Here is an 18860-nt window from a genome sequence, read left to right on the forward strand (position 1 = left end):
TCTAATCCACATTCTTTTTGACTATCAGTCCTGTTATCTTTAAGACACCTTTCCTTAGTTCAGGCCTACTTTTGTGGGGCTTTTCTTTTTCACTTATCTTCAGCTGTAAATTAATCTATATAGTTAAATTAGATATTATCTAATACGCTTTTTTTTGTTGGTGTCAGCAAAACGTCTGTGCTGCACAGGATTTGCTAGGTATGCTGTGGCTGATACAAGGACTATGCAGCCCACTTAATAGTAGTAATACGTGGCAGTATATATTTTACCATGTTGATTTAAATCATACCTGGTTGTGAATTTGTGTGAGAATGGCCACACTGGAAGCCAAAATTCCATTGTATATAGAGCCATCCAAAATACAGTCATTGTTAATTACATGGTATTTTTGCATGTGAAAGATTATTCCTCACATACTTGAGGTTTACTGTCTGAATCTCACCTGCTATGCCACATAAGTTCCTCCTGGAGAACTACATAGTTTAGAGAAGAGGAAGAAAAGGAATTGGCTTTCTGGGTTTGTATAAAATTGTGTTTTATTCTTAGTTTCCTTTGTTCTGGTACAGTTAAAGGTACTATTTTATTTCTAAATAGAATTTTGTATTTAAATACCTCAGTTTAAAGCTATAACTACACAAAAGAGATATTTTTAGACTAATCTGTCAAAGATTTAAATTAAATTTAAATTGAATTCTTCTGTTTTTGGAAAATTTTAAAGGCTAATCAGGAAGATGGCACTGGATAATCATCCGGAAATTACATGTGCAATTCATTCAGTTCAGTCTCTTGGTTCTGAAAAGTTTCATCATAATGAGTTTAGTATGATTCAATAAATGGTCTCTTCAAAACAGAGAGATTAATTGTAATTAAAAACAGAAGAAATCGAGCCTGCTCTGCTATGTTGTCCCACACCATCCCCGCATCCACCTAGTAAGTGTATAAAAATACAATTCAGAAGCTGCAGTCGAAGCTTTTGAATGATACAAGGTCAAGTGACAGGCAAGCCAAGCTATTGTTTATAAGATATTGTTTATAAAGGTAGCTTTAATTGAGAAACATGTTTTCTATGAAGTAATCATCATATTTAATGTGGTCTTACTAAACTATGAAAAGTTTTAGAATGCATGTTTCCTTGATTTAATCTGCAGTCAGACAGCCTAGATGCTTGGATGTATTGCATGGTCACAGGTAATGTAGGTCAGGGAGAATAGTCAGAATTCTGGAAGGTCAGACAGCCCTTGAGAGACTGAAAAAATAGAGAAAAAATGTACTTCTAGAAACCTGGTGAGTTCAGGAAAGACAAAACCAGAATCCAGTACCTGGGGTGTATTTTTACTGTTTACAGGTACAAAGAAGCCATAGTGGTAGTTTGCCACTGAAGTCTGAAGACTTCTGTATTAGTGCATGTGTGTATGTATGCACATACATATTTATATGTAGTATTCCCTAGTGCTGTTTAGTATCAATCAAAACTTCATTAGAAGGCTAGACTACTTTTAAAAAGCTGGCGTTCTGGGACTATATTTTTTTTCAAATAATACTAGTTCTGGAATAGGTCAGGCACCATGTGGGAGACAGAAAATAAATTCTTGAAAATTGCAAGGGATGCAATTTTAAGACTATGTAGAATGAGTTGATTAAAATCAATCTGGGAGATGGATCACGCAATAGGTGAGGTTCTAGAATTGATTAGGAGGGAGCACAGGACATTGTTCGAAGAGGCATCCAGTTTCTCTGTTGGCACCGAGAAAAGAGCTGTTCGAAATTTGTTCCTCTATAATACTTTAACTGAGATCATGAAGAAAACTATTTTGCAGTAGCAGAAATACACTGGTCTGTTTCTTGTGGGTTTGTGTTCTCATTTGGTTGGTTGTCATATGCTTAATAATGTGCAAGCATTTCTTTTTTCTTCCTTTTTTTTCCTTTTCTGTACTGGAATTTTCAGGACATTCCATAATAGCCCCTAGTGGACCACAGATAATGGTTCAGTTGCATTGTGGCTGTATGGGTTATAAAACTAAAATCTTCTGTTCTGAGATTGCACTAACTTGGGGGGGGGTGTCTTTCTCTAGCTTTTCACCTGTTTTGGTATGTGAATTTGTTTTAGGGCTAATTTTCTTGGTATAAATCTGGTCCTCAGTACATGGAGGAGCAGCCAATTGATTTTTTTCATCAGGCTCCAAAACCTACAATATTTAAACGTATAAAACACTTCGATATAAAAGAGCTTTAACATCAGTGGCTAATCTCATAGGTCTCCAGGTAGGGAATGCCTGTTTACTTGAGACTCTCTTGCCAGTGCAGTCATATTCTGTTGTCTTGCTGTGAATGGTGATGAGATTCCGAACCTTTTGCAATGCCTATATCTAAAAATGGCTATCCTGTATTTCCAGCCAGCAGAATTTCTGTGCAGCAGAGCAGTTCACTTCAGCAAAGAACTAGTAGGTAATTTTTAAAATCCAGCTCAGTTTGTAACCTGTGGAAAGACTGGAAAATTCCTGGTAGATCCAGAGGCAATCACTAGTGGGAGAGTGCAGGCAAGACACTAGGTGGTTCTGGGGAGATGCTGTTGCTACAAGGTGCTGCAGATTTTTGTGGACATCAGCTGTCCATCCATAGCGCATGCATTTGTTGTATGTGGAATCAAGCAGTAGAAGGCTTTATTGATCCTCCTTTGGTATTGGTTGCTTTGCCAGGAAGTAAGTGTAGTCAATGGAAAGTTTGAGATAAAAGCTGTGTTTTTGGTCTTTGGAAGCCTTCAGTGACGTGAGCAAAAAGGACCATTTTCCCAGGTCTGTGTGTAATTCAAGGACTGAACATTGCTTGTTCTGGGACTTGTGTGAGAATAATTCTGAGAGAATTTTCAGTGACTTAGGAGGGAAAAAAAACACCACAGAACACATCTTTTGCCTGTCTTGCTGACACCTCCCCATCCTCAAATAACTTCACAATCAGAGAAATTATAGATGTCAGCTGCAATTTAAAACGAGATTTTCACAAGAGAAGTGAGTGGAGCTAACATCTTGATGCTTGCTGGCTAAGGACCATGAGCTCCCCAGCGTGGCCATTGGTGCTCATGTTGCTCCTTCCAGGGGCAAGCAGTTATTTCAGAGAGCAGGCAGGACAGTAACCCAAAGAAAGGGCTGAATATTTATCTGAATGTCAAAGAGAATTATTTAAGGTGTTGCTCAAGAGTCAGCCCCTTTAAGAGAATGTAGTGCTTACTGATGGACCTTCAGGCAGAAGAAAGGTGAACCTTGCATTAATGTTTTATAAATAGAATTTTCAAATAAATCTTGGGCTTATTAACATATTTTGTAAGATTTTTCTTCCCTCTACTAGCATCTTTCCAATCGTATCCTTTGAGGTCTCTCACAACAGGGACCCCTTGTGCAAAATGAGCTTTACATGCTGAATATCCCAAAATTCAAGCCAGTAATAGATTTTTTCCAACAGTGCTATTTACTAGTTCAATTTTTTTATATACAATTAGTGTAGGTATGTTTTGAGTCCATAGTTGCATATGCTTTTATCCAAGTTAAATTCAAGCAGACAGTTACATTTGAGTCTCTCTTTCTCCTTCCTCTGCAGAACCTGACCTAAAAAAGCGCATTCGTGTTCACTTGCTTAATGCACATGGTCTTGATGAAGCTGGTATTGATGGTGGTGGAATTTTCAGAGAATTTTTGAATGAACTGCTTAAATCGGGATTTAACCCTAACCAGGGATTTTTTAAAACCACCAATGAGGGACTTCTTTATCCCAACCCTGCTGCACAGATGCTTGTTGGAGACTCTTACGCCCGACATTACTACTTTCTTGGAAGAATGCTTGGAAAGGTAAAAAAAAAAAAAAAAAAAAAAGTGTTGTATAATATAAAGCTATTATACTACTGAAATTATTCAGTAAATGTTTTTAGATGGGGGTAGATGGCATACATAGTGATTTTTCTAGACTTGAGGAAAAATAACCATCAGACGTTGGATCTGAATTATTTCTAGATCTTACCCAAACTTCTCATTCATTTCAGTAGGTTTGGAGTGTAGAGGAATTGACATACCCTAACTACCATTTGAGTGAAGTGTGTGTATGTCTGTCTCTGTTTATCCTCTTACTTACAGTTAAGTTCCTTGGAGCCTATAGAACTGCTCTGTTTATGGTGTTTTTAATATGGGACTTTCTGGATTTTGATTAGAGTTAGATTTTCATAATTTGTGATCTCTGAAATTGATTACAGAACCAAACAGTTTCTTGTTGTATGAGGTACAGTTCTTGCAGCATTTAAAATTTGCTATGAGCATTTACATTATTTATGAGCCTTTCAAAAATTGCTCTGCTAATTCTGCTTGTTTTTTCATACGTATTGCATCTTTCTGAAGTTTTAGTGCTTGCTGTTTAGCTGTTATGGACATTCAATTACTAATAGTCCCCTCTTGAATAAGATTTTTTTTTTTAATAAACCGTTAAACATTCATTACATTCTGTTTGTTTGTTTACGGTCAGATTAAGGATGTTTCTTCTCAAGTCCTTGAAACTATTTTTTAAACCTAATAATTTCGAAGCAAAGTTTGGAATACAAGTTCCACTTCAGGAAAAAAAAAGTATTGATGGCTATTCAGCTATCTAAAATGGAGCACATTTAAAACATAGTCTTATTTAGCTGCATTAAGTATTCTGGAACATAATGTTTTGTTGACTTGCTGAGGGATTTAACATACAGTCGGATGTCCTTATTTTAAACTAGCTGGAAGCAGTTTAAGAGGATGTTGACAAATCTGAGACAGATCCCTGTTTTTTATGGCTGCCAGATTTAGATTGAACTGCTACTTTGTAGGCAAATTCTGTGTTAATGCATTCTGTTACAACAGCCAGTCTTGTAAAATAATGAAAATTCCAAATCAGTCATTTCTACAAATTTATCTTTGAAGAATATTCCTGCTCTTAATGGAAAACATATTCAGTACTAATATAATAGAAGTTTGTGCTTATAATCAATTTTACATATTTAAGGTTTCATTTTTTTCTGTATTTATAGGTTTTCGGAGTAGGAAAGTGACTGCTGCTGTGTGGTATCATAGAGAAGTTGCATCACTCCAAAAATGTTTGGGGTTTATTTAGGAATGGGAGGGCTGAGTTCTGAGTCTTTAGTTTCCTCTGGCAAAGTAACAATTTTCTTCTGTAATTGATTTTTCAAATCTTAGCATAAAGACAGAAGTTGCAAAATGTATTTTATCTCTTGTAGAGTGCTTCAAGTACAGTTTTGGTTTTGTCTTTTTAAAATCAGAGGATCTATTATTTAACATTTTGAAGGCATAAATTGTTTTTGTATTTGCAGAATGTTTACATAAGGTAAGAACTGACAGCGTTATTTAATAATTACCCTTGCCCAGGTGCACAGACACCTTTTTAGTGGTGTATGTAGAAGCTTGATGAATTAAACAGAAAGATAAGGCACGACCATACGATTCAAAACCTGTCAGTATTGTGGTCTTGGTTAAGTTATTGAATACTCACTCACCCGTTTTCAAAAATGTGCCCATTTTGTGCTTTGCACAGGGTTATTTGAGAGCAGTATAGGTTATTAAAAGCCCCTTTGTAAACAAAATAGATAAAATGCAAAGGAAGCAATCAGGCATCCACAGCAATTTCTTATTTGTGGAAACCAGTGTGTAAAGAGTGCTGCCACCAAAAATTCAAGAAGTTTCAATGTTACCAGAAGACAAATACATTAAAATACAATAATTTCTCTGTCTCTTGGTAACCACTTCATACTAATATCCAAGTGCATTTAATTTTCAGTACCATAGACTTGCAGGTAATTTGGCATTTCTTCTCACGGGGAAGTTTCTAACAGCTTGGCATCTTCTACATGAGTTGACCAGCATTGGAATATTTAAAAATTGTGCATGTGAAAATGGTGCATCTAAAAATTACTTTAACCCTTGCTGAATTACTAACTGCTTAGGTTGTATTTTTGTAATTAGAGAAGAAATGGAAAGTAATACATTACAAACTGTGAGCCTGTCCATGCAACTTTTACTGATCGCTGAATGAGCAAAAGGTCTCGTAAAGATAATGCCACGTGATCGTGTAATCACCTATGTTGTCTGAAGCCATTCTTAAAAAATCGAAAGAAATGAGTTTGCTTAAACAACAGCTAATCAAACAATTGCAAAGTTTACATTTCTCAACTTTGAATGACTTTGCTCTGTAATGTAAATATTATTTTAACATCGGTGCCTTTTAAGCTATTTCCTCTTTCTTAAATGTAAAAGCTCAGCTTACCACGCACACCTCACGTAGCAGTCCTCCTCCACCGGAGGGGTTTGAAATTTTAGTTTCCCTTGCTGAAAGGACAGGAGTGACTTTATGAACCCTAAAAGGTGTCATAGGCAGTCAGGGATGTTCAGGCAGAGGTGTTCTGGGCCCAAATTCTGCTTGTCCTTTCTGGAAAGCAAGGACTTGTCCCATGTAGAGTCCCAGGGGTGTGGATGGGACATGGCAGTTCTTTTGTTTGTACCCTAGGTAGCACTGGGCTGTGGTCAGCACCTGGTCTGGCTCGCTGCCTTTCCACAGGCAGTAGTTATGTCAGCACCAAAAACCTTTCCTCATGCAGAATTTGCTGCTGCAGCTCTGGCAGTGCAATGGGCTTGGCTCACTAGAAGGCTGAAGTTTTGTTGGCCTGCAGCCCAAGCTTGTAGCAGCACGGCTGGAGAAGGGAAGTTTGGAAACAATACCTGAGAATCTGAAGGAAGGATTTCCTCCTGGCTGATCTTTGAATATCTGCTGCAAATCCAGAAAGAGGGAAGCACTGGTCAACCATTTCAATAGAAGCAGTGATCAGTAAAACAGTGGCAGAAGCAGAATTGCAGCCTGAACTTCAGTGTGTTCAGACCTACGCTCAGTCTGATATACAGTATTGTCTTTCTCCTGTCCCAGCTTACAGTTTGCATCGTAAGAATTGTCTGTGTTTCATGATGTATTAGCATTATATATGAATAGCATTACATAAGAATAAGTAAGGAAGTCGGGAGAAAGATCAGAATGATCACTTCTATGGTTTCCTCTTCTTCATTTTGCACATAATGGCTGCAAGAACCAGCAAGTACATGTTTTCCAAGGAATGTCTTTGCTCCTTTAGGAAAGTATCTTTCTGACACTAGAGATTTTTGTTTAACACACTCGATGCCATCGGTTATGTGAATCCAGCCATCTCCAGTTTTCCTCTCTGATGAAGAGCACTAGTGAGTGATGCATTCATGCTGCTGACGAATATACGCACTACCTTTGAAATATAATATTAAATCTCTTTTCCAAAGCAATACAACCCGTAGTCCTTGAAAGACAATGGACTTCTGAAAAGGTTTAGAACTATATTGTCGAAATTTAGCCTTTGCCTTAAATGTTTGGGAAGGTAGCATAAAGAACAAAATGTGGTGGTGGGTTGTTGCTGTTGTGTTGAGCACAGTCCTTACTTTGTGGAACTGAATAAAGAACTGTGATAGCACAAGAAGCATGAAGGACTAAAAACAATGAATTTTTAAGTTTTAGCATGTTATATGGAAGGTCAATAAGTTGTGTGGCCTGATGGATATTATACTGATGAAGGGTAGAGTTGTTTATTTCTGACTTTTTGTAGCTTGCTATACTGATTTAAGATATATTGGACTGTTCTGTGCATATACCTATGTGTTGCTACAATCACACAATTGAAAATGCTATAAAATGTATCTTAGTAAAATTAATTACTTAAAAACTTAGGGTAAAATTAGTTCAAACAAATTATTTAACGTCGGAACCTGAATGTGGAATGTTAATCATTTGTTAGATTATTTTTCTGTATGTGTGTGCCAGGGGTTACAGTTCTCAACTTTGAATAGATCTGTGATTATTTCATTTGTTGTGCAAAATATTCTTCCTGGCTAGAATGTACAGTTTGAAGATTACTGGTGTCTACAGTATCCATTTTGCAGAAAAACTAAAGTAGTTTTTAATCATCCTGAGCCCTTGTCTAAAATAGATTGAATCAATGGGAGCCTTTTCACTGCCAGATCTAGATCAGATCCTAAACTCTTAAATCTATGTTCAGAGCTGAAACATCCAGGCAAATGTTTCCAATAACATATCTGTGTCCTTTTTGAACTAAAAGTACATGGAGAAACAGAATCGAGAAAACTACAGTGAGAACTGGGTATCATAGATTGAAATACTTAGTAGGATGGTGCGTCAGGCATTGCAGTTACTCTTCCTTATTTTCTAGCTGTTTTGTTTGTTTTTGTTTGCCTGTTCTTTTTTTTTTCTGATTTTTAGTCTACGCCTTCCCTTTGCTTATTGTCCATTTAATTAAGATCTGCTTTGGCTTGGCTTAAATCAGTCTACTCTAATTGATTTGTGCTGCAGCCACAATTTATACTACTAGTATCTAGGAATGTAGGTATGGAATTAGTGATAATGATATAAAGAAGGAAGTAATTTGTACAGAACTTTTTGTTTGATTCATTTCAGTCACCCTGCAAATGATTTTGTGGACTCAGCATTTTGCTTAAAAGCAAGCTGATCATTAGGCTCCAAAAATTCTGAATCGTCTCAAATGCTCAAAACAGGAGTTTACCATGGGAAGCTGCTTGCTCTTTTAAGTATGCATTTATAGTGCAGAAATAAAATTGCAAGAGTAAAGTTAATACATTCTGGAAGTTATTTCCTTACAAATGTCAATTTAAGCTATTCTGAGTGTGTTTTCTGCACTGTTGTCAGTGTACTTTGTGTACTTGTTAATTTAACATAACGATTATCTTTTGATTACAGATAGCTATGTTAGTACTAACCTTGTAAATATATGTCTAGCACTAAAAGACTACCGAAATGCAGTATTTAACTCTAAATCTTCAGGAAGGAAAAGTGTGTATTGATTGATTGTGATATTTATTGGGTCATAATGTATTTAAATTTTCTTTAATGCATATGTTAGTGATTGTTTACTGTGATAAAGTGCATAGAGGTCTCTGCAAGGAGTTCTGCATGGAAAGAATTACCTCATGTCAGTGGTCACTCCTCAATTAAAAGTTCCATTAGCAGATGATTCCTGCTTCTGGTTTGTGTACTGATTGCATTTTATTGCCTCTAAATCAGGTTCCTAGACAGGGAATAAATAAACAGCTAGAGTGTGTGGTAATGGTATCCTGATCTTTTTTCACAGTTGGGAACACCTACGTCCATTTAAATCAATTAGGCTTGGAATACTTACTGAAATTATTGTATTTGAGCTCTCTTTGAAAATGACGAGTTCCGCTGCTGTTACAGTACAGATTTATCCTAGAGACATATCCAGAGGTTAGTTGCATTGTAGCAAGTGTTTCAGGAGATTAGAATTTAAATATGGAGGATTTGGCTTCCTCCTACGTTCAATTCTTATTAAATTGTGTTTAAAATTGAGACACAGAACTTCAGTAGTGTATGATAATTGTCAGTTACCCAGGTACCTATAACCATAACCCTTCCTTCTTGCACCACTTAGAAACTCCCAAATGATACTGATAGCAGTTTGTATCATGTACATGGTATAAACTTTTTTACAGGTAACTGGTCCTGTAAAAAACAGTCTGATGCAGTGATGGTTTTGTGCAAGTACCAACATTTCCAAGGCATGCTGTTTTGGGTGCTTTTATATGCATCTGTTGGAGCATACTTGATATGCTCCAGTAGTGTTTCTGGAAATATGTCCCTACTTCTTTATGGTAGTATGTTCATGAGTCAGTCATGAGTTTGCTGTCTGTTTCTCACATGCCTGTAATCAATTTTGAGTGTTTATACTGACTACAGCAAATTTGACAGGCTGACTTGCATCTGAATCCTTGTTACCCCAAATCTCGGGCTTCTATGAATTTGTACTTACCCAACCTCAGATTCCCAGTGAGTGAGAAATCAAAAGTAATAGCAATTTACACATGGCTTTAGTTGCTTTCGAAAAAATGCTTTAAAAGGTGACGGTGTTAGCACTGCTGCAAGGGATGTGAACAGAGCTCTCTTAGAAGCCTAGCTATATGCATCTAGCTGTAGAATTTTGGTCTCCTACCTTTTTAAAAACAGAAAAGGCATTTGAGTAAGAACTGCAATATGTGTTTTCAGAGTCATGTAGGGGAGATACTGTGCCAGATTATCCATTACTAATAGGGTACAAATGGTTCAATTGTAGAGCTCAGAGAACAGAGAAAATGACTTAAAGCTACCCTGTAGTAACCATATTGCTCTGTGACATGCATTTGATATAATTAATTTTATTTCCCATATTGCTGTTAGGAACGATATCAATTTGATTTTGCTCAATTTAAAGCACATTATCCATAAGAAGTTACTTTATCTTCAAACTACTATACGCAGGCTTTGAAAGTGCTTCTAAACTGCAGGTGTATGTTCATTTTCATGTAACATATTTTTAGTTTTATCTTTCTCATTAGGGTAGAAAAGGCCCTGGTGGCCTCAAAGGGTTTGTGAGTAAGGTGAAATATATCTAGAATATAAATAATGTGGTAGAAGGAAGTTCTAATGGTTTTGCTATTTTTCTATCATTTTTATTAATGGTTCTGTATAGCTTTGAAGATCTATTGCACTCAGTAAGTGCTAAGTATTATTTAATAGTAACTGTTGAAAATGACTGAAATAGAAGGGGTTACGGTCTTGGGGGCTGATTAGGGAAATAACTGAATTTAAGCCCAGTCATTTACTGCCTCAACCTGTTACCCCTATATCTTTCTAATGATATGACTTTAGCATTGTTTAGGTTTTAATATACGGTTCTGAGCTGTGAAAGATTAATGGAAGGTAGGAACAATGACTAATTAGTTTTCTTAAGAAAGAATGTAGTTGAAATAATAAATGAGAGAACTAAATATAGATCTGAAAGCGTAAGTAAAGGCAATAAAGCTGCCTCTCACGTGGGAAGATTTAGTTGGTTTGTCTGTGAAGTTGTTTACACAATAACAACCTTATTAAGCATCATGTAATGCTTGTGTAACCTCTGCTGTATAATGCTAATTTGTCTTCACATCTGTCTGAAATGACTAGTTAAAATTTGTCCACTTCTAAAACAAGAGGCAAGTTCTTTTCCTATTGAAGAGCCCTTTCTTAAACCTTTGAGACATACCTGAACAGCACCTTGTGACCACGCAGTGCTTAGACCATAACTGCTGGGAGCCACCATCCCAGTCAGATGTTATTCCTGTTGAAAACAAGACGAAGTCCTACTTGCCCCAAGGACTGCACGTTTCATTTTTCTCCCTGTCTTACCAGGTAGTGCGTGCAGCTGTACTTCCAGCTGAGATCTTTCTTCCATAACATAAAGCTACTAACTGCACGTTTGTGTTCTCAAAGCTGCTTGCCTTAACCATCCTTGTTCCCCTACACCGCAGATGGTTAACGAATGCATTCAGGATATGTTTAGGTATCTTGAATGGAGTATTTTTCAGTTTAGATTACCGAGTTCTGATCTGTGTTGCTGAATGGCATCAAGGGTTTTGTAGCTGGCCCATGCTGCAGTCAGTTTTAATTGAGCGAGGCACTATTTAGATGCTTTATTGTAACGAGCTATTATTATTTAAAATTGAACCAACAGCCTGCAGAATGTGGGGTTTGTGTATGAAGTCAAAACCTACTGACCACAGCAGGCTTTGTTATTTTGTTTGGTTTTTAATCTGGTGTCTTGTATTGGACTCCACACAGAGAGGAAGGAGAGCACATGAAGTTCCTTTAACTAAAAAGTACTTCTTCCATTTAACCAGGAGAAACCTTCTTTAAACTATTTAGTTTAAACAAAAACAGGCAAACAAAACCAGTGAGGCATCTCGAGAAAGTGGGGAAAATATGGGGTGAAGAGTATATAAATATAAAATACAAGTTTTATAGAATTTTATAAAAAAAAAAAAAAAAAAAAAAAATCATATAAAAATAATTTGTTGCTAAAAACAGGCAGATTTGAAAACCTTTTGTTTCGGAAGCTTTTAAGTTATTTTAATGGCTATCTAGAGATGTCATAACTTTGCCTAAAAAGCATCCCTAGCCTCTGTGAATAAAAATGAGTGCTGGGAAATACAGGTTGGCCCTTTCAGCAGACACAGCCTTTTAGCAGCGGGGAATGTGTCACCTAGGAGCACGGTGTTGCTTGTGCAATTGCTCTTGTTATGGATGTAGAATCATGTAGTGTGTTGGGGGTTGGCTGGGACCTTAAAGCCTGCCTAATCCCACCCCCTGCCATGGGCAGGGCCCCCTCCCACCAGCCCAGGCTGCCCCCAGCCCCATCCAGCCTGGCCTTGGGCACTGCCAGGGACGGGGCAGCCACAGCTCCTCTGGGCAGCCTGGGCCAGGGCCTCACCACCCTCAGTAAAGAGTTTCTTCCAAATATCTAGTTTAAACCTACCCTCTTTTAGTTTAAAGTCATTCCCTCTTGTTCTGTCACCACACTCCGTGACACAGAGTCCTTCCCCAGTTCTCGTGTAGCCGCCTTTTGATATCGGAAGGCTTCTGTAAGGTCTCCCCGAAGCCGCCTTCTCTCCAGGCTGAACAACCTCAACTCTCTCAGTCTGTCTTCACAGCAGAGCTGCTCCAGCCCTTTGAGCATCCTCATGGCTTCCTCTGGACCCACTCCAACCGGTACACGTCCTTCCGGTGCTGGGGGCCCCAGAGCTGAGCACAGGGCTCCAGGTGGGGTCTCATAGGAGCAGAGCAGAGCGGGGACAATCCCCTCCCTGCCCTGATATTTGCGCTTCTTTTGGTGCGGCCCAGAATACAGCTTTGTCTCTGCTTCTTACCACAAGCTCCCATGTGCGAGTTTCACCTTTATGAAAGTGGAATGCGAATATTCCAGGCCCTTAGAAACAAAATCTGCTGTCGCATTCGACCAGTAGTTGTTCCCTTTATGGCTTCCTGTCTGGATTTTTCCCTTTATGTAGTCAGCTGCAGTTTATGGGATGGCAAGGTAGAGAAAATGAAATCAAAAAAAAGGGCTAGTTAGAGAGGAAAGCTGGGAATAAGAATGCACAGAATCCATCATAGAATGGCACTGGTCCCATAGGTGATGACCGTAAGAGTTAAAAAAAAAAAAAAAAAAAAAAAAAAAAAAAAACAACTTTTTCAAGGGGTGAGAGCACTTGAAATTTGCTAAAAGATTAGCTTCAAAATAGATGTTGGTTAAACTCGCTGGCTTTGATCTCTTAAAGCAGTGTATGAACAGGAACTTACAGTCAAACAAAGTCACCTCCCTCCATGAGTAAGCCAGTTTCTTCCATCAGCTGTGTCATTTGTTGGCTGCTGGGGAAAAAAAGGAGTGCTTCTGTGGGGAGAGCAGTGCTGGGTAAGTATGTTATAAGGGCGCAGCTTTATGCTGGAGCTAAGTCAGTCCGGCAGCTGGCTACCTCCGTAAGAGGTGGTCGTGTTTCCCCGCCTGCCTCTCACACTGGGCTCGTGCCTCTGGGATGGTGATGTTGCAGAAGGGTCAGTTGAGAGAGCTGAATGGGTTGGAAACTCATAATTGGGCAGCTTAGAGCTCCCCAGAACAGGTCACTAAAGGAAAAGAGGGAAGGGGGCAATCTCCCCTTTAGGGGCATGGGGCTCGCTGCAGTGACAGAAGTACCCAGCAGGGTGGTAGAGCCCGTAGGCATCTGGCTGCTGTGTGGTTGTGCTGCCATCGAAACAGATGCTCTGCTATTTGGTCTGGTTTCACCCACTTCTGTGAGCTGGATCTAGCTCTGAGCTGACAGGAAGCAAGCTTTCACATCATGCCCACTTGCAGAAGGACCAGGAAAGGTGCAGTCAAACCCAGGTGAATCAGCTGATTCCTGATGGCAGGAATGTGAGGAATCACATCTTGTGGCAGCAGCAAGTAGGTAGATCACTTCATGCTGACTGGGAAGTTAGATTCCAGCTGACAGATAACGTTTCAGTTCATTCAGTCACTCAGTTGTACAGGGCACATCTCAGCAGCTCTGCACAGTGCTGGGGCTGTGATGGTGTAAGTTACCTCTTTGGGGAGAGGAAAAAAAAAGTTTGTCATAATTCCATTTACCACAGTTTTAGTGATTTTTTTTTTATTAAACTTCATTAGATTAGCCTGACTCCTATAGTAATTAAAACACTGCTCTTTGTCCTGTTTCCAAAAATGATTTGTTTCCAATATTGCACTCCCTTAGCTAAGAGGGGTGGTAGTAATTAAAGATATTTTCAAGTTGCCCAATTTAGTTTATTTAAAAATGCTTTATATAGTTTTTAGATGAAGTTATAAATGTTCTCTTTGGAACCACCTGAAGATTAATAGTGATGCATTTGAAAAGCATTATTTTTTTATTGATTCTTAATGTAGTAAATTACTGAAGTTATTTGGCAGCAAACAGAAATAGCCAGTGATGTTGTTCGCATTTATTTTCCTGATAGCGTCACAATTTGCATTAATTGCATTGCAGCTGCACTCACTTATATTAAAAAGCTTCTACTATAATTAATCCTTTTTATTTCAAATCATTTTGGCACAATTTCTAGCAATAAACACTCATAAAAGACAGACACTTGAAAAATAACATACAAGTTTCTTCAATATACCTATTGCTGTTTTTTCCTGACAAGGGATTATTGATAGGCTTCTAGGATCAAGTGTTGCAAGTGGCTGAGACTTAAGACCAGTTTGAAAAATGCTAAGTGGATTATTTTGCATAAAAAACAGACAGGTTTTGAATTTGTGTAATTAACCTGTGTTTAGAAAATACCTTGATTTATGTCCACATTTGTATTTCAGTTGCATACATTATGGAAATTTAATTTATAATCCATTTAGCTGATGCGATCATAGTTTTTAGTGCTATCATTTATTAGTCCTTGTATATTAAATGCTCTAAAGGCTTAAACCTGCCTTGTGTAAAAAATTACACCTCTGCATTTACATTTTATGAGTCATAGATGGAATTCCATTTTAAATTCGGGTAGCTTTGATATATTTAAGGAATTACAATAGCTTTATTGTTACTAATGCAGGAACAGCAAACACTGACCTTATACATTGCAAATTAATGATTTATCCCTCTAGTTTGCTTTTAAAGTCAACTATACAAATGAGGATTTCGACTTCTACACCTTGAATAAATCATATAGCTCTAAATATAATGCACCCTTTGGCTTTGAACTCGTTATTCTCAATTCTTTCTGCAAGGTCTAACTCACCTCATAGAAATGTTCTTTCAGAAGTTTAAGGAATTGTGTATATTTTTCTTGAAGCCTTTGTTGGAATATCATTGAGTGATTACAGCTACGTTTATTCTTTTTTTTTCTTTTTTGGTCATTGTGTTGCACTTTTTCTTTGAGTTTGCAGCAGATTATGGAGGAATTAAGTAATGCCAAAACAGCTCATAAAGAGAACAAACAGCGATGTTGTGTTGATGATGCTTTTTGTGATTAGCCTGGCAGTGATATTAATGGTACTGTGAAGATTTGATTGTCATTGTCAGAGGTGCTGATGCAGCAAACAGATTGGACAATAGCAAAGGCTGTGAGTAGACAGCATATTTCAGGGATTTTTTTTGAAGGGGAAGGTCTCTTATTTTTCCTTTATACACATTAACTTTCTCTAAGTGTTGTCATGCTTCCTCTCTGTAGCTTTAAAGTTTTCATCTCTACCTCTTTGAGAGCTTTCCTAAATATCTTTTTCTTCTAATCAACAAGAAGTTGTTAATGAATATGTGAAAAATATGGCAACTTGTTTGTGTTACATTGAAATGTAATGCATTGCATACATTAAATCAGCTGAAAGTGGTATTGCTCAGGGTTTCTGCATTTTTGACAACTCTTGAGGAAGTTTTAAGTTTATAGTAAAAAACAAAACAAAGAAAAACAAAAAAAACAACACATGGTTTTCTTTTATGAATACTGGAAATTCAGGCTCATTTTTGATGTCAGCAGTAATTTGACAGGCATAGGAAGAATTGGACGTATGATGCAGCCCTAAGTGATAAGCTCTCGGCTTGGAAATCAGGATGTTCTTTTGATGATGCCACTAAGCAGAATTTAGCTGTCTTTTTCATTTACTTAATTAGTTTTGATTAATTTTAGAAGTAAACAAGAGTAATGTACCATGCACCAAAATACAGGGCAATGATTCTGTATAACATGCAAGACAAATAGCTTGGATTAATTTAAAATGTCCTGGTTTTACGTAGTTATATTTCAGGGTTAGACTGTATTTGTTTTACATGTAGCAATTGACGTAAATCAAAAAATACTGCTTGTGAAGAACCAAATAGTTGAATGTAATGGAGATGATAACTCTTAAGATATTTTTGATGCACTGAATTGTTGTTGGTGTTTTTTTTTTTTTTAACTTTATTTTTCTTGTGAATGATCTATATACTTGATGTTCTTCCTGTTTGGTGTGATACTTTGGACAAGAAGATTAATGATACAACAGGCTGTGACCTTACCTTTTAAATCACCACATGATTAATTTGTAAAATTTTGGAGCTTGGTATTTCGTAAAAGTATCCCAACTCCAAAATTCAGCTGAAGCTTTTTTGAATGCAATATCTGGGCTGTTGCCATACCAGAAGATCCTATTCAGGCACCAAATAAAGGAGTGGTTATAAAAAAAAATTTGGGAAATACACAATAACTTTGAGTTCTTGCAAATACCACAATAAAATCTAATGTGCTTTTAATTGCTTTGTTTTTCAGGCTCTTTATGAAAATATGCTGGTGGAATTGCCGTTTGCTAGTTTTTTCCTCTCAAAGTTACTGGGGACAAGTGCTGATGTTGACATTCATCATTTAGCTTCATTAGATCCAGAAATGTACAAGAACTTGCTTTTTCTCAAGAGCTACGAAGGGGATGTGGAAGAACTTGGATTAAATTTCACTGTGGTAAACAATGATCTCGGGGAAGCCCAGGTACGAATAGCTTCAGCTTTTTTTTTTTTTTACTTTTATGTATGGCTGACGAATCATTAATATCCCTACTACTTTATTTTTGAATTTGAAATTGATAAGAAACAATTGCTGAAAGTGCTGTGTGTTGTGAGGCATCCATGGGGATTCTGACTCATTATTTGAAATAAAAAATAACTAATCTTGTAGTTAAAAACTGTACTTTTGAAGATGTCATAAAGGCCTGGTAATTTAACTAATACATTGTTGTGATGATTTTCTAACATTGATACATAAAAATTGATGTTGACTGAGATTACTTCTTGAACAAAATATTTCATATTATTTCTTTGATTCCATTTCAAATAATTGCAGAAATGAAATAATGCATAAACTATAGAAGATCTGCCTGAGTTTGGAGTCAGAAATCTGAATGGTTTTGAATAATAGTGACCCATTGTTGTGAGATAAGGGCTGTTGCCTTTAGCTGTTACTACTCTATTCAAATAAGAGGGCCTGAAATTATGATATTAAAAAAAATAATCCCATTTTCATTTTTCTGAGGGCTGAACCACCTGGTGAGTCAGATGGGAAAAAATGGGTGTTCAGTAATTGTAAAGATGGCTTATTTAGGTCCTTAAGTATGAGTTTTTAGCGCAGTTGCATTATGCAGTTTGATTAATGCTTTTATTTGCTCTGTTGTGAAAGCTAAAGCTCACTTATGCTCATAGTAAAAAATTAATGTCATCAGCGCTTGAAAAATATGCCTCTGTGGTAATAGAGATAATGTCTTCAGTCTTTTGTCAGGCTTCATCTTTCATTTTTTAGGAGTTAAAATTGTGTACTCATGACCTGCCTGTACTTGCTAATGGTGTTTAATTAATAATTGGGTCAAAAAGTACACCTGACCACACCATGACATGCAGCAGCATCCTGATTCAGGCCTTATTTCTCGTGGAAGAAATCAAGACTAACAGTGGGTATCCAGTCCCGTTCAGGTGGTGTGTTGGCCAGGGTGGGTTGGCTCAGGCACACCTGCACAGAAGCAGCAGCACCACCGAGATGCAGCATCTAGCCCTGCAAATTGTTCCCTGAGTTCTTCTTCTGCTACTTAAATCAGAGCGAGTTTGCTGTCCAAGACTTATAACTGTATGAAGCTCAGAATTTCTTTTCTCTTCTGTCACTCGTTTCCTGTCATTTTGGAAGATCTGAAACATGGCTTGCATTGTAATTTTAAAATAGTTTCCTTAGATTCTGGATTCCTGAATCATACTGTAGAGGAGAGTCAGCAGTTGCTGGATATAAGTAATGTTTCATGTTAAACTTACAACATATGCCTTTTTTTTTTTTCCCTGGGTTACAATCACTACGTGAGAAATTGTGAATTGGACTTCAGAACAGCAGTCAAAAACTTGAAACAAAGGCATGTGAAATGGATGTGTCAGAAAGTACATTCTTAGTTACAGAGCCGGTGCTTTATCATAGCGTGTGCTCTAAGTGACTGACTCTGGAATCAGTTTCTGTGCTATAGGTGCGTTTGGTTACTGGGTTGCAAAGCACACGAGATGGTAGTTGGCCATATAAACTAGGACTTGCTGGGGCAGAGAAAAGTCTTGTTGCTCACAGTTAACACAAATATGATTTAGTTTCTAATTAAAAATGAGAATTAGTAAATATTTTCTGGAGAGGTTGTAGTTTCCATTCTACATGTCTACTCAAAAAATCAGCCATGCAAGCAAGTTAGAACCATCCTTAGCAAGTAAGGCAGAAGCAGACAGAAAAGAGAAATATCTCAGAAATAACATGCAAAGAGATCCAAGACAGAGATGTTGCCTGCACTACCTGCTACTACATAAACATAAGAAGTGTGTTCGTGCCAAGAGGTCTGGTGTGTTCGTTAAAATTCTCTGAGGGCTATGTATTACGAAGACTTGATTTTTAATTATCTGGCTTAGCTGTAAAAGGAAGGT

General features: G+C 37.4%; 1 protein-coding gene across 1 annotated transcript in view; it reads left to right on the forward strand.

Moving 5' to 3' along the window:
• The window catches only part of UBE3C (ubiquitin protein ligase E3C), a 77275-nt gene that overhangs the window by 44022 nt on the left and 14393 nt on the right, over positions 1–18860 (forward strand). The window contains exons 18-19 of the mRNA XM_068673449.1: positions 3592–3839; positions 16702–16914. Coding sequence (XP_068529550.1) covers positions 3592–3839; positions 16702–16914 — 461 coding nt within the window. The remainder of the gene's footprint in view (positions 1–3591; positions 3840–16701; positions 16915–18860) is intronic.

Source organism: Anas acuta, chromosome 2 (assembly GCF_963932015.1).
Source record: "Anas acuta chromosome 2, bAnaAcu1.1, whole genome shotgun sequence".
NCBI lineage: Eukaryota > Metazoa > Chordata > Aves > Anseriformes > Anatidae > Anas > Anas acuta.